Raw genomic sequence first — 15,476 nt, 5'->3', positions numbered from 1 at the left:
TGGCTTTGTATGATGCCACCATCTTTCCCAGGACTCGCGTGCATAGATGCACCGACACCTGTTTTGGTTTTAAGAGGTCTCTGACCAGAGTCACGAGCTCCTGGGCCTTCTCCTCCGGGAGAAACACCTTCTTCTGGTCTGTGTCCAGAATCATGCCCAGGAAGGGCAGACTCGCCGTAGGAATCAGCTGCGACTTTGGAATATTCAGAATCCAGCCGTGCTGTTGTAACACCTCCCGAGAGTGTGCTACGCTGATCAGCAACTGCTCTCTGGACCTCGCCTTTATGAGGAGATCGTCCAAGTATGGGATAATTGTAACTCCTTGCTTTCGCAGAAGCACCATCATTTCTGCCATTACCTTGGTAAATATTCTCGGTGCCGTGGACAGACCAAACGGCAATGTCTGGAATTGGTAATGACAGTCCTGTACCACAAATCTGAGGTACTCCTGATGAGGTGGATAAATGGGGACATGCAGGTAAGCATCCTTTATGTCCAGAGACACCATAAAATCCCCCTCTTCCAGGCTTGCAATGACCGCCCTGAGCGATTCCATCTTGAACCTTTTCAGGTAAATGTTCAGGGATTTTAAATTCAATATGGGTCTCACCGAACCGTCCGGTTTCGGAACCACAAACATTGTGGAATAGTAACCCCTTCCCTGTTGAGGGAGGGGAACCGTTACCACCACCTGCTGGAGATATAACTTGTGAATTGCCGCTAACACTACTTCACTTTCTATGGGGGAAGCTGGCAGGGCCGATTTGAGGTAACGGTGAGGGGGCATCACTTCGAATTCCAGCTTGTATCCCTGAGACACAATCTGTATAGCCCAGGGATCCACCTGTGAGCGAACCCACTGGTGGCTGAAATTTCGGAGACGCGCCCCCACCGCTCCTGGCTCCACCTGTGGAGCCCCAGCGTCATGCAGTGGATTTAGTGGAAGCCGGGGAGGACTTCTGTTCCTGGGAACTAGTGCAGCTTCTTTCCTCTACACCTGCCTCTGGCAAGAAAGGACGCACCTCTGACTTTCTTGCCTCTTTGTGATCGAAAGGACTGCATTTGGTAATACGGTGCTTTCTTAGGTTGTGAGGGAATATATGGCAAAAAATTTGACTTCCCAGCCGAAGCTGTGGAAACTAGGTCCGAGAGACCGTTCCTAAACAATTCCTCACCCTTGTAAGGTAAAACCTCCATGTACTTTTTTGAGTCGGCATCACCTGTCCATTGCCGAGTCCACAGGACCCTTCTGGCAGAAATTGACATTGCATTTATTCTAGAGCCCAGTAGGCAAATGTCTCTCTGGGCATCCCTCATGTATAGGACAGCGTCTTTTATATGCCTCAGGGTCAGCAATATAGTATCCTTGTCCAAGGTATCAAGCTCCTCAGACAGAGTATCTGTCCATGCTGCTACAGCACTACACATCCAGGCCGACGCAATTGCCGGCCTTAGTAGGGTACCTGAATGTGTATAAACGGACTTCAGGATACCTTCCTGCTTTCTATCCGCAGGATCTTTTAGGGCGGCCGTATCCTGTGACGGCAGGGCTACCTTCTTAGATAAGCGTGTCAAAGCTTTGTCTACCCTAGGGGAGGATTCCCAACGTAACCTGTCCGTTGGCTGGAAAGGATACGCCATAAGTAACCGTTTGGAAATCTGCATTTTCCTATCAGGAGAATCCCAAGCTTTTTCACATAACTCATTTAACTCATGTGAAGGGGGAAAAGTCACTTCTTGCCTTTTCTCCCCAAACATATAAACCCTCTTGGCAGGGACAGGGTTTTCCTCTGAGATGTGCAATACATCCTTCATTGCTATAATCATGTAGCGGAGGGCTTTAGCCATTTTAGGCTGCAACTTTGCATCATCGCCATCGACACTGGAGTCAGAATCCGTGTCGATTTCCGTGTCAACAATTTGGGATAGTGGGCGCTTCTGAGACCCTGACGGCCTCTGCGCTGTAGGATCAGGCATGGGTTGGGACCCTGACTGTCCCAAGGCATCAGCTTTATCCAACCTTTTATGCAAGGAGTTTACATTATCATTTAACACCTTCCACATATTCATCCAATCAGGTGTCGGCGCCGTCGGCGGAGACACCACATTCATCTGCACCTGCTCTGCTTCCACATAGCCTTCCTCGTCAAACATGTCGACACAAGCGTACCGACACACCACACACACAGGGGATGCTCTATTTGAGGACAGAACCCCCACAAGGCCTTTTGGAGAGACAGAGAGAGAGTATGCCAGCACACACCCCAGCGCTATATGACCCAGGAATTACACAGTAACTTAGTGTTTACCCAGTAGCTGCTGTATATACTGATATTGCGCTAAATTTATGTGCCCCCCTCTCTTTTTACCCTCTTTCTACCGTGAATCTGCAGGGGAGAGCCTGGGGAGCTTCCTCTCAGCGGAGCTGTGGAGAGAAAATGGCGCTGGTGAGTGCTGAGGAAGAAGCCCCGCCCCCTCAGCGGCGGGCTTCTGTCCCGCGATTTTGTGTAAAATAATGGCGGGGGCTCATGCATATATACAGTGCCCAACTGTATATATGCCCTTTTATGCCAAGAGGTACTTAATTGCTGCCCAGGGCGCCCCCCCTGCGCCCTGCACCCTACAGTGACCGGAGTGTGTGGGTTTGATGTGGGAGCAATGGCGCACAGCTGCAGTGCTGTGCGCTACCTCATATGAAGACTGGAGTCTTCTGCCGCCGCTTTTGAAGTCTTCTTGCTTCACACACCGGCTTCTTGCTCTGCGAGGGGGACGGCGGCGCGGCTCCGGGATCGGACGACCAAGGGTGCGTTCCTGTGTTCGATCCCTCTGGAGCTAATGGTGTCCAGTAGCCTAAGAAGCATGACCTATCCGCAGTTAGTAGGTCTGCTTCTCTCCCCTCAGTCCCACGTAGCAGAGAGCCTGTTGCCAGCAGATCTCTCTGAAAATAAAAAATCCTAACAAAATACTTTCTTATTAGCAAGCTCAGGAGAGCTCACTAAAGTTCACCCAGCTCGGCCGGGCACAGATTCTAACTGAGGTCTGGAGGAGGGGCATAGAGGGAGGAGCCAGTGCACACCAGTAGTCCTAATTCTTTCTTAAAGTGCCCTGTCTCCTGCGGAGCCCGTCTATTCCCCATGGTCCTTACGGAGTCCCCAGCATCCACTAGGACGTTAGAGAAATCTTATTTTTTAAATTTTTTTAACATGTCTAATTGTTTTCTGTACTTGTAAGCGCCACCTGGAATATTTATTTGTGTTTCTGTTTGTCTGGATTCGGCATCTCCAGCTCCGGGTGGCTGCTGATTTACAGAATTTTACACTTATTAATTATACACCACTCACCTTAGCGCCATAGACCATTTCCTTGCTGTCTTCCTTCCACACTAGTACGATTTGGCCCTTTTCTACATGATTTTGACCCATCATGCCAATAAATCTTGTGAAAAGTGTAAAATTGTGTGTCATTTACTTGCAATTCCAATCCGATGTGCGGTCCTGTGCTCATCGCATTGGATCAGATCCGGAGATTGTCACTGCTGCACCAAGGATTCATCGTATCCTGGAGTAGTGAATGGGATTGCATGTGAAACATCGTATGTAAAATGACTGCATGCAATGTATTGGATACAATATAGCCGCCGGCGGGGAGTTGCCGAGGTATTAAATGCAAGGCTGCATGCAATACCTCGGCTTAGTGTATGGCCACCTTAAGGCTGAAGCTTTTGAATTGAAATAAACATACAGAAGATTAAGCCATGAGGTGTTTCGCTGTGTATTGCCTCTTTAATTTCTGGGAGTTGTTTACCTTTTAAGATTGAGAATGTTAATTGCAGGTTTTCTCCTGTCCTATAGGATTGCTAGGGGAGGAGTTTGTGGAGTGTGAATTTACTGAATTGGTTCAGCTCACTCCAATGAAGACTACAAGCAACAAGAATGTGGAATAATTTTAAAGAACTTGCCTGTAGTCGCAGCATAATAATAAAAAAAAAGGAGGGGTTTAATAAAAAACAAAGAACAAAACAAAAAACATTTGGCTTAAACCAGCCAACCCTGCTTAAAGGAATTCCAGATCCATCTGCAATAAACTGCCCGGTATCCATAACCTCCTTCTCTTCACCTGCTTGCTATCACTGAAATCTGGCTTTCATTCTCAGACACTGCTTCCCCCTCTGCTCTCAATTATGGGAGCCTCTCCTTCACCCATTTCATCAAGCTTAATGATTGCCCTGGTGGTGGGGTGGGCATCCTGCTTATCCCTCAATTGTTACTTTCGGGTCATTCCCCCTTAAGCCCTCCCTTTCTTTCTTCTCCTTTGAAGTTCACTCTTTCCAGCTTTTTTACCCCATCCATCTCCGTGTCTCAGTCATCTATGGTCCCCCTGTCCCCACTTCCCAATCCCTTAATAACATTGCTGCCTGGCTTCCCCACTACCTCTTCTCAGACCTCCCCTCCATCATCCTAGGCAACTTTACCAACCCCACTGACATCCCCAGTGACCCAGTATCCACAAAACTTTTTGTTTCCTCTTTTGGCCTTTCTCAATGGACCTCCTCCCCCAACCACTGTCTCGTGCCCTGCCTTGACCTTGTCTTCACCCATCTATGTGCACTCTCAGACTTCAACTCTCCCTTCCCAATCTTTGACCACCATCTCCTCTCCTTCACTCTCTTCTCATCTCTCACATCGCCCCCAATGCCCAAAACCCAACCTTGGCACTCCATATTCATATGGCTCCTTCAAAAATGCTCACATATCTCTGAAAGCCGCTGGAGGAATTCTCAATACTAGGCGGACTTCCACCACTACAAGTTCATCTTCTCTTGCTACAGTTCCGACATCTCCCTTGCTAACAACCACTCCTCTCTTCACAGTCCTCCAATACCCGCCACCTCTTTGCCACATTCAACACATTCCCTCTCTGCAGCTGACTTAGCCTCGATTTTGGAAGTGAAAAAGGAGGCAATGTGTCATGAATCTCCTCCTCCCAACTCTCTTCTGCTGCCCTTGCCCTCCCTTCAGCCAACTCCTCTTTTGCTCTTTCCGCCTCACCGCCGGCGATACATTCCACTCCCATTTCATATGATCTTCCCCCTCTACCTGTCCCCTGGATCACATCCCCTCCTGCAGGTATCTGACTTTGGCCATTTGCTCTTCTCTTTCTACACCTCCTCCTTAGGTTTAACTCATTAGCTCTTTTGGACTTCAATATCAGCTCTGTGCCGACGACACTTGACTTTTACTCTCATCTCCTGACCTCTCTCGGGTTTCTTGTTGCCTCTCTGTCATCTCCTCCTGGATGTCCGTGTGCTTTCTCAAGCTCAACATGGCTATAACCGAACTCTTTGTCTTCCCTCCATCTAGAGTCACCTTCCCTCCTGATTTTTCTTGAACTGTCGACAACCTCACTGTCTCATACATTATAGTAATATGAAAGAGGACATTCCCTTTTTCTCAAATACAACATAACTGAACAGCTTTGTAGACCAGTACTGAAACACAGAACTCATGTCACACAACACAACATGCTCTACTGTCCTTGCATAATAAATCCTTATACCCAGTATACAGTAACTGTTCCTGTACCTTAAACCTATTTTTATGTTCCCTTTTTGTACTTTTGCAGTGTTGACCCATCTACACTCCTTCTGCTGTACATAAGATATTTAGCATGCTATTTATAGAATGTCATACACGTTATGGGCCTTATTCAAATTTCTTAGCAAACCAAAAAAAGCAAGCAACTGGGCAAAATCATTTTGCACTGCAGGTGGGCGCAGATATAATGTGCAGAGAGAGTTAGATTTGGGTGAGGTGTGTTCAAACTGAAATCTAAATTGCAGTGTAAAAATTAAGTAACCACTATTTACCATGCACAGTAAAAACATAACCCACCCAAATCTAACTCTCTCTACACATGTTATATCTGCCCCACGTAGTGCAACATGGTTTTGCCCAATTGCTTGCTTTTGTGGTTTGCTAACAAACCTTAACAACCCCCTATGTGCGGTATGCCAATTTCTATGTAATAATGAAATATATAACCTCTAGTGAAAGTTTCTCTTGGAAATGAGGTATAGAAGTGTTCCTCAAGGGTAAAATACTGTTAATTGATTTTGTTTGCCACATCCTAAAATTGTAATACAGTTACAGTATCTTCAATATTTAGATTAATAGCAGATAACACCTCAGTTAGCTATGTGCACAAGTGCTAAGATCTCTTGTCTTCCAGTTTGTGACAGGTAATTGCAGTAAGGGCTAATCGGAGAAGATGTCAGCCTGTCTTACAGAGGAGCAGAAGAGAAAGATTGAAGAGAATAGACAGAAAGCATTAGCTAGGAGAGCAGAGAGACTTGCTGCCGAGAAGAATGGAATTAAGCAGAATGCGTCTGTCTTTTCTGACACTCAGTCTTCAAATGTACAGCGGCTGGGGAAGAATCTGCTGCAGGACAGGCAGCAAGGTTTCAGTAAACCATTAACAAGTAAAGAAGTTGGACATAGCAGTAGTTTTAAAGACACCTCTCCAAGACCTGAAAATGTTGGTGTGAACTCATCTGGTAGAACATTCCAAACAAATAGCAATGTGGTAACGGCACAGGCCCACTCTCTGGGTGCCAATAACCATCTTGTCAGTAATATGACTACAGATGTACAAACGGCTCTTATACCAGCCAGTAACTCATCCCAGTTTTCTGAAGTGCATTCTGGTTCTGGAAAAGTTATAGCCGGCATTGGACATGTAAAGAATGCAACAAACGTTTCTCAGTTTTATGGTACGGCAACCAATGCCAAGCCCCTTGTGCCTACTGATAACAAGGCAGTGACGGAAGGGAGAGAGAAGGTGGGTAGTGGTAGTGCCTTAGATGCAGCTCTCCCTAAAAGAATTGCATCTGCAACAAAAGGGAAGTGTGCCAAACACACAGAGGGGCGATTCCGGGTTGAAGTAGGATACAATGCAAAAATCATCTCCTTGTTCAAAACTATTCCCAGCAAAAACTATGGTAAGTGCGCTACATGATTTTCTATTTATACCATACTGCTGATCTGACTGACCGACTACGTTATTATAAATGAAGGTTTTCTTAAAATGTCGTTATTTAATGTGAACGTCTCACAGACTAATTAACTAGAAACAGGACCGTACTACAGTAGTTTGGCTCGATGGTCAGAGTAGAGGCACAGACAGATATGAATCCAAGGCAGTGTGCATATCAGGTGGTGAGTGGGTGTAGTAAGTGGTGTAGATGTTAGCAGCAGGTAGAATATGGTCACTGTTTTATGTAGGTTTTAGTTGTATTTAAGTCAGTGAGGAGATTGTGACCGTTTGTGATCCTAGACCAGTGGTTCTCAAACAGTTCGTGGTTTCCAGGTCACCTGTGGATCTTTATATTGCGAAGGTTGGTAATACACCTGTTCCCCAAGTACCATCTGCAAGGGCAATTGTTTTTTCAAGACATTGAGCAATAAACATCTTTCCTTTAAGACTCATTTTCTGTATCTTGTGACCGCCAGAATAGCGCAAAATGCTATTCTGTTTTCTGGCTGTTTTAGTTTGAGCCCAGTGTCTCCAAGCTGAGTGCAGATTGATCCAGAGTAAGGAACCTGGGGGAATTAGTTTACAAAGTTCAGGAGCTGTTGTCCACGCATATCCAGAAGTAAGTGTTTCCAACTGTCGGCGTAGAAGCAGCAAGTTACCCGCACTGTGTGACTGCAGTCAGTAACGTGGTTACTGATGATAAGAGGGAATCCTTAACATTCTAAGGTCCTGATTTTTCAAGCCTTGGAGAGTGTTAAATTGCACAGTGATAAAGTACCAACCAATCAGCTCCTGTCATTTACTTTTCAAACACAGCCTGTAACATGGCAGTTAGGAGCTGATTGTCTGGTACTTTATCACCATGCAATTAATTACTCTCCAAGGATTTATACATTTTAGTTTAATCTGGAGGTTTCAACACTGGTAAGGCAGAGAGACACTCCCACCAGGTCTGGAAAGTGACCCGCCCCAAGATAAGTTAATCGTATGTATATGACAAAATTGGGGTGCCTTCCATTGTCTCTGTTTAAACCCTTATATTTGGGAATTCACATATGTATATGTGAACGGAGGTTGAAGGCTCAGACAGGCAGAGGCGTAACTAGGGTAGGGCGAATGGGGCACGTGCCCTGTGCGCCTTGGCAGGCCCAGGAGAGGAGGGCGACGCCGGCGGCCAAGGCATCATGCCCCACTCGCCCCCGTCACGCCGAAATGTGAGGGGAGGAGAGCGCAGCGTCTCTCCCTCCCCTCACCGCCGCTGCCAGCAGCGCTGTGTGTGTCCGGTCTCCGGCGGCGTTAGCCAATCAGAGCTTGCGGACCGGCTCCTGATTGGCTGCCGGTCCTCGAGCTCTGATTGGCTAGCGACCCGGAGCCACACAGCCGCCGGAGACCTGGAGCAGTGAGGGGAAGGAGAGGCGCTGCGCTCTCCTCCCCTCACATATCAGAGGCGAGCCACAAGCGGTGAGTGACCAGGGGGGGGGGGAGCACAGTGGGGCATGTATCTGGCGCAGTGGGGCATGTATCTGGCGCAGTGGGGCATGTATCTGGCGCAGTGAGGCATGTATCTGGCACAGTGGGACACGTATCTGGCACAGTGGGGCAATGTAACTGGCACTGTGGGGCAATGTAACTCTCACTGTGGGGCAATGTAACTGGCACTGTGGGGCATTGTAACTGGCACTGTGGGGCAATGTAACTGGCACTGTGGGGCAATGTAACTGGCACTGTGGGGCATTGTAACTGGCACTGTGGGGCATTGTAACTGGCACTGTGGGGCATTTTCAGTGGCCACACCCCTTCTGGTGCGTGGCCAGACCCCTTCTGGTGTGTGGCCACGCCCATTTTTCTGCCGCGCGCACATGCTTCTTTTGGTGCGGGGGGGGGGGGGGGGCATTTTCCATCTTGCGCTGGGCTCCGAAAACCCTAATAACGCCTCTGCAGACAGGTGCTACCAACTGGTTTGGGTACGGCTACAAGATCAAATTCCCATAGAGAGGGAAAAGGAAGGAGAAAACAGGTATGATTGAAGTGCACTCAGCCCGATTATCAATTTTTTGATGTAGTCATTTTAAACAGAGATGTATATCCACAGCAGTAATATTGAATGTTCCATACACTGCCTGGATACAGGGAGAACTAGTGGGCCATAAAAAAAATAAGGCAGTTTAATATTGTGAATTTACATTAAAAGTTAGAAACTAACCTACATAGATACATAATTGTGAGTCAGACGCATATTTATATCATTGAAGTGTTTTTATGACCCCACTAGTTCTCCCTGTGTATGTAACATTGCTAGTCTGGCTATATAGCGTGGTGTTCTTTGATACAATACAATAGTCACATAATTAGCAACATTGTTTCATTCATGCAGTATTATGCTACACAGAACTCACTACACCAGTGGTTCCCAAACTGTGTGCCGTGGCACCCTGGGGTGCCTCGGGACCCTTGCAGGGGTGCCCTGGGTTGGTGGTCTATGACCAATTCCAACTATTAATTGTCAATGTAATAGGTAAAAACAAGTGCTGGTGGCTGTCAGTAATAATATATGTGGACAAACAGAAGCAAATCTTGTCCCTCACCACATAACTGAACCTATGGATGACACATAAACAAAATTTACTCCAGTCAATATTTCTTTCTAAATTTCTCAAAGAGAAACTTTTGGCCTAGGGGTGCCGTGAAAAAAAAAACTAATACTCTAGGGTGCCGTCATTCAAAAAAGTTTGGGAACCTCTGCACTACACTCATATCCTGAAGGGCGGATGTAGAGACTCTGTTACCATATGCAATCACTAGGAAACAATTCCATGTAACAAGTTTGTGACTTACCGTATATACTCGAGTATAAGTCGACCCGAATATAAGCCGAGGCACCTAATTCTACCACAAAAACCTGGGAAAACTTATTGACTCGAGTATAAGCCTAGGGTGGGAAATGCAGCTCTAGCCGTACACAGCCCTCAGTGCCAGATATGCCCTCATAGTGCCAGATATGCCCCCACAGTGCTGCCAGATATGCCCCCACAGTGCTGCCAGATATGCCCCCACAGTGCTGCCAGATATGCCCCCACAGTGCTGCCAGATATGCCCCCACAGTGCTGCCAGTTATGCCCCCACAGTGCTGCCAGTTATGCCCCCACAGTGCTGCCAGATATGCCCCCACAGTGCTGCCAGATATGCCCCCACAGTGCTGCCAGATATGCCCCCACAGTGCTGCCAGATATGCCCCCACAGTGCTGCCAGATATGCCCCCACAGTGCTGCCAGTTATGCCCCCACAGTGCTGCCAGATATGCCCCCACAGTGCTGCCAGATATGCCCCCACAGTGCTGCCAGATATGCCCCCACAGTGCTGCCAGATATGCCCCCACAGTGCTGCCAGATATGCCCCCACAGTGCTGCCAGTTATGCCCCCACAGTGCTGCCAGATATGCCCCCACAGTGCTGCCAGTGCTGCCAGATATGCCCCCACAGTGCTGCCAGATATGCCCCCACAGTGCTGCCAGATATGCCCCCACAGTGCTGCCAGTTATGCCCCCACAGTGCTGCCAGATATGCCCCCACAGTGCTGCCAGATATGCCCCCACAGTGCTGCCAGATATGCCCCCACAGTGCTGCCAGATATGCCCCCACAGTGCTGCCAGATACGCCCCCTCATGATGCCAGATACGTTCCCTCCCCAAGTGCCAGGTATGCCCCACAGTGTTGTTACTTACCCCTCCGTCGATCCCGCGCTGTCTTCTGGAGGGACACGAAGCGCACAGCACGCGCCTCTCCTGTGTCCCTCCTGCATCTTCGGCGGCCGCGGCGGGTCTATTAAAGGAAGTGCCGGTTCGTGATCAGAGGTCACGAACGGGTACTTCCTGTAATAGAACCGCCGCTGCTGCCGCCGGAGATGCAGGAGGGACACAGGAGAGCCGCGCGCTGTGCGCTCCGTGTCCCTCCTTCACACTGCTCTGCCTCTGCCTGTCACTGACTCGAGTATAAGCCGAGGTGGCTTTTTCAGCACAAAAAAAAGTGCTGAAAAAGTCGGCTTATACTCGAGTATATACGGTAATAACTAGCTAATATTTTTTCCCTCTGTGATATATGGCATATAGCTCCAGTTGACACGTAAATTATTGGTCTCATAATAAAATATCACTGATACAGTGCAGTACATTTATACTTGCATGTTTATGCATTTATAAAAAACACAAGAAAACATATAGGGTATATGCAATTGCGGTCGAATTCCCGAAAATGTCGAAAAACGGGACATTTTCGCCCCCCAAAAAAAATCGACAATGCAATTCAGTACTTTTCGTCAAAAAAACGGCCATTCCAAATTCGACTTTTTGAAATTCGACATTTGTCAAATTCGACATTTCTGCAATGGTACAAATGCGGCATTTCGACAAAAGTATATTCAATTGAAGATTGTAAATTCGACAACAGTGCTTTTAGACAGTAAATTCGTCATTTTCAATCCGCCACACTTTGCTGGCGGAATCTAATAAAAAAATTTAAAAACTTGTTTTTTTGTGTGTTTTTTTTATTGGTAATAGCATATCTATTTATATTAGAAGGGATTAGGTACTTGGTTTGTCTATTTAGGAGGCACAAGTATTATTTATATATTTGTAAAAAAAAAATAATATATATATATATATATATATATATATATATATATATATATATATTTTAATGGAATGGGATAAAAATCAGGAAAAAAAATGCGTGGGGTCCCCCCTCCTAAGCATAACCAGCCTCGGGCTCTTTGAGCCGGTCCTGGTTGCCAAAATACGGGGGGGAAAATGACAGGGGATCCCCCGTATTTTAACAACCAGCACCGGGCTCTGCGCCTGGTCCTGGTGCAAAAAATACGGGGGACAAAAAGAGTAGGGGTCCCCCGTATTTTTTGTACCAGCACCGGGCTCCACTAGCTGGACAGATAATGCCACAGCCGGGGGTCACTTTTATACAGCGCCCTGCGGCCGTGGCATTAAATACCCAACTAGTCACCTCTGGCCGGGGTACCCTGGAGGAATGGGGACCCCTTCAATCAAGGGGTCCCCCCCCCCAGCCACCCAAGGGCCAGGGGTAAACCCCGAGGCTGTCCCCCCCCCATCCAAGGGCTGCGGATGGGAGGCTGATAGCCTTGTTGAAAATGTAAGAATATTGTTTTTTTTGCAGAAGAACTTCAAGTCCTAGCAAGCCTCCCCCGCAAGCCGGTACTTGGAGAACCACAAGTACCAGCATGCGGGGGGGAAACGGGCCCGTTGGTACCTGTAGTTCTTCTGCAAAAAAAATACCCAAATAAAAACAGGACACAGACACCGTGAAAGTATAACTTTATTACATACATGCCGACACACATACCTATGTTGACACGCCGACTGGCCACGTCTCCAATGTCGACGTCCGGGGTACCTGAAAATAAAATTATACTCACCTGATCCAGTGTCCGGTTCTTTTATTGTAATCCACGTACTTGGCAAAACAAAAAAACGCATTTACCCGAACCAGACGGACTGAAAGGGGTCCCATGTTTACACATGGGACCCCTTTCCCCGAATGCAGAGACCCCCCGTGACTCCTGTCACAGAAGGTCCCTTCAGCCAATCAGGAAGCGCCACGATTGGCTTTCCGCGTCTGAGCTGTCAGACGCGCATCGCACAGTCCCCTCCATTATCTTCAATGGTGGGAACTTTGCGGTCAGCGGTGAGGTCACCCGCGGACCGCGGGTAACCCCACCGCTGACCGCAAAGTTCCCACCATTGAAACTAATGGAGGGAGCTGTGCGATGCGCTGTCTGCCAGCTCAGACTCGCAAAGCCAATCAGGAGAGTGCCATGAAGTGGCGCTTCCTGATTGGCTGAAGGGACCTTCTGTGACAGGAGTCACGGGGGGTCTCTGCATTCAGGGAAAGGGGTCCCATGTGTAAATATGGGACCCCTTTCAGTCCGTCTGGTTCGGGTAAATGCGTTTTTTTGTTTTGCCAAGTACGTGGGTTACAATAAAAGAACCGGACACTGGACCAGGTGAGTATAATTTTATTTTCAGGTACCCCGGACGTCGACATTGGAGACGTGGCCAGAGTCGGCGTGTCAACATAGGTAAGTATGTGTGTCGGCATGTATGTAATAAAGTTATACTTTCACGGTCTCTGTGTCCTGTTTTTATTTGGGTATTTTTTTTGCAGTAGAACTACAGGTACCAACGGGCCCGTTTCCCCCCCGCATGCTGGTACTTGTGGTTCTCCAAGTACCAGCTTGCGGGGGAGGCTTGCTGGGACTTGTAGTTCTTCTGCAAAAAACAAAATATTTTTACATTTTCAACAAGGCTATCAGCCTCCCATCCGCAGCCCTTGGATGGGGGGGACAGCCTCGGGCTTCACCCCTCGCCCTTGGGTGGCTGGGGGGGGGGACCCCTTGATTGAAGGGGTCCCCACTCCTCCAGGGTACCCCGGCCAGGGGTGTCTAGTTGGGTATTTAATGCCACTGCCGCAGGGCGCTGTATAAAAGTGACCCCCGGCTGTGGCATTATCTGTCCAGCTATTGGAGCCCGGTGCTGGTACAAAAAATACGGGGGACCCCTACTCTTTTTGTCCCCCGTATTTTTTGCACCAGGACCAGGCGCAGAGCCCGGTGCTGGTTGTTAAAATACAGGGGATCCCCTGTCATTTTTTCCCCCGTATTTTGGCAACCAGGACCGGCTCAAAGAGCCCGAGGCTGGTTATGCTTAGGAGGGGGGACCGCACGCAATTTTGTTTCGGGTTTTTGTACCGTTTTTAAACATTTTTAAAAATCTAATCAAAATCCGTCAAATCGGCCGTTTTTCGACAGCGGGACTGTCGAATTCGTTTTTTATTGAATATGTCGAATTCCGGCACCCACCTGCCGGAATTCGACGGTCGAATTTAAAAACGGGCGAAAAAGTGCCGCAATTCGCCCGGAATTGCATATACCCCATAAAGGGATTGACACATGCTTTGTTTTGAAATCTTTATTCACAATTTGTTTATTCTTTATTACATTTAGTTTCTTTTGGATTTTAATACTTCACTCAAAAATTAATAAAGGACATATTTAAGTCCCATGATAACAATAATTTTTCAATATTAATTAAGGTCAATGGGCATTTAAGCCTTTATTCAATATTACTGCTGTGGATATACATTTCTGTTTACAATGACTACATCAAAAAAATGATAATTGGGTTGAGTGCACTTCAATCATACCTGGTTTCTCCTTCCTTTTCCCTCTCTATGGGAATTTGATCTTGTAAATTTTTAGTTTAAGTCAGTGGATCAAAAATCCGTGATTACTTGGTAGAGCGAGGTCATCTGGTCACAGTTACTAAAATAGGATAATAATTATATGTGGCTGATCAGTTGGCATGTATTGATAAAGGAACTAAGACATTATATTGAATCTACAATTAGGGGATATCCAATTAGCCGCAGTTAATTACCGCAGCTAATTGTCTTGCCGGGGGCTATTCTATTTGCCCCGATAAGCTGGCGCTAGACGCGGCTTATTGGGGATTCCCATAAACAGCCCTGTTTTCACCCAAAACCTGGTATTTTTCTACCGAAAACACACAGAATCACTGAACCAGTGTGTTTTCGGGAGACAATGTATTTTTTTTTACAGGGGACCAAATTGGATAGCCTATAAAAAAAAATACAGGTGAAACATTGGGAAAAATCGATGTATTTTCATTTGTAATTTGAATACCCCCTCAGAGTATCTTTTAGAGACATAAATATTGCTACTAGTCTTATTAAAGTAGTTTTCCCTGATAGATCTAAATTATATAACTCTCTTGGATCACTGGCGACCAGAGTACTATGTGTGTGTCAGAAGTTCCATAAGTTTCAGCGCTGGGAGAGTACAGACACATTCACAGCAATCCCGTCAGGCAGTCTCTAGTTTATTTTGCGTGATGTCAAACATTATATTCTTTCTTAATAAACAAATGCATGCGTAGAATTTTTGTGAGTCATACAATTAATTGGATACATAAGGCTCATTATACAAAAAATCTCTTATCTTATTGCTACTTCTAAGATGTGTGTGAGCTATGTGTTGGGGTACATCATACTACATCTGGTGAACACCTCCTTATCGATTCTCTCATTATTTCTGGGTGTAGTGAAGGTTCTATGCATTCCAATACTATGAAGTTAACAAAACAATCTACTTGGTTACATGAGACTATTTCTTGTGTTTTGAATACTTAAAGGTGTACTGCATAAAGTAACATGTTTTGCCTTTTCAACATGGAGTCTGTTTGGACAATACCTATCTTAGATTTCTGCAGCGGTGTACACTATCTTCCACAGGGAAAACATCGGGGTGTAGAGATGGATCTTGATCCAGAGGCACCAACATGCTAAAGCTTTAGACTGTCCCAGGATGCATTGCGGGGCCTCCTTTATATAACCACACCTCCA

At 46.8% G+C, this 15,476-nt stretch overlaps 1 protein-coding gene across 3 annotated transcripts in view; it reads left to right on the top strand.

The window, feature by feature from the left end:
• Nucleotides 1–15,476, top strand: part of SMARCAL1 (SWI/SNF related, matrix associated, actin dependent regulator of chromatin, subfamily a like 1) — a 183,744-nt gene that overhangs the window by 27,915 nt on the left and 140,353 nt on the right. For all 3 annotated transcript variants that reach the window (XM_063933956.1, XM_063933957.1, XM_063933958.1), the window contains one exon: nucleotides 6,229–6,997. In XM_063933956.1, coding sequence (XP_063790026.1) covers nucleotides 6,268–6,997 — 730 coding nt within the window. In that variant the 5' untranslated portion in view covers nucleotides 6,229–6,267. The remainder of the gene's footprint in view (nucleotides 1–6,228; nucleotides 6,998–15,476) is intronic.

The sequence above is a fragment of the Pseudophryne corroboree genome, chromosome 7, assembly GCF_028390025.1.
Source record: "Pseudophryne corroboree isolate aPseCor3 chromosome 7, aPseCor3.hap2, whole genome shotgun sequence".
In the NCBI taxonomy this organism is placed as follows: Eukaryota; Metazoa; Chordata; class Amphibia; order Anura; family Myobatrachidae; genus Pseudophryne; species Pseudophryne corroboree.
This window is presented reverse-complemented; position numbering and strand designations above follow the sequence as displayed.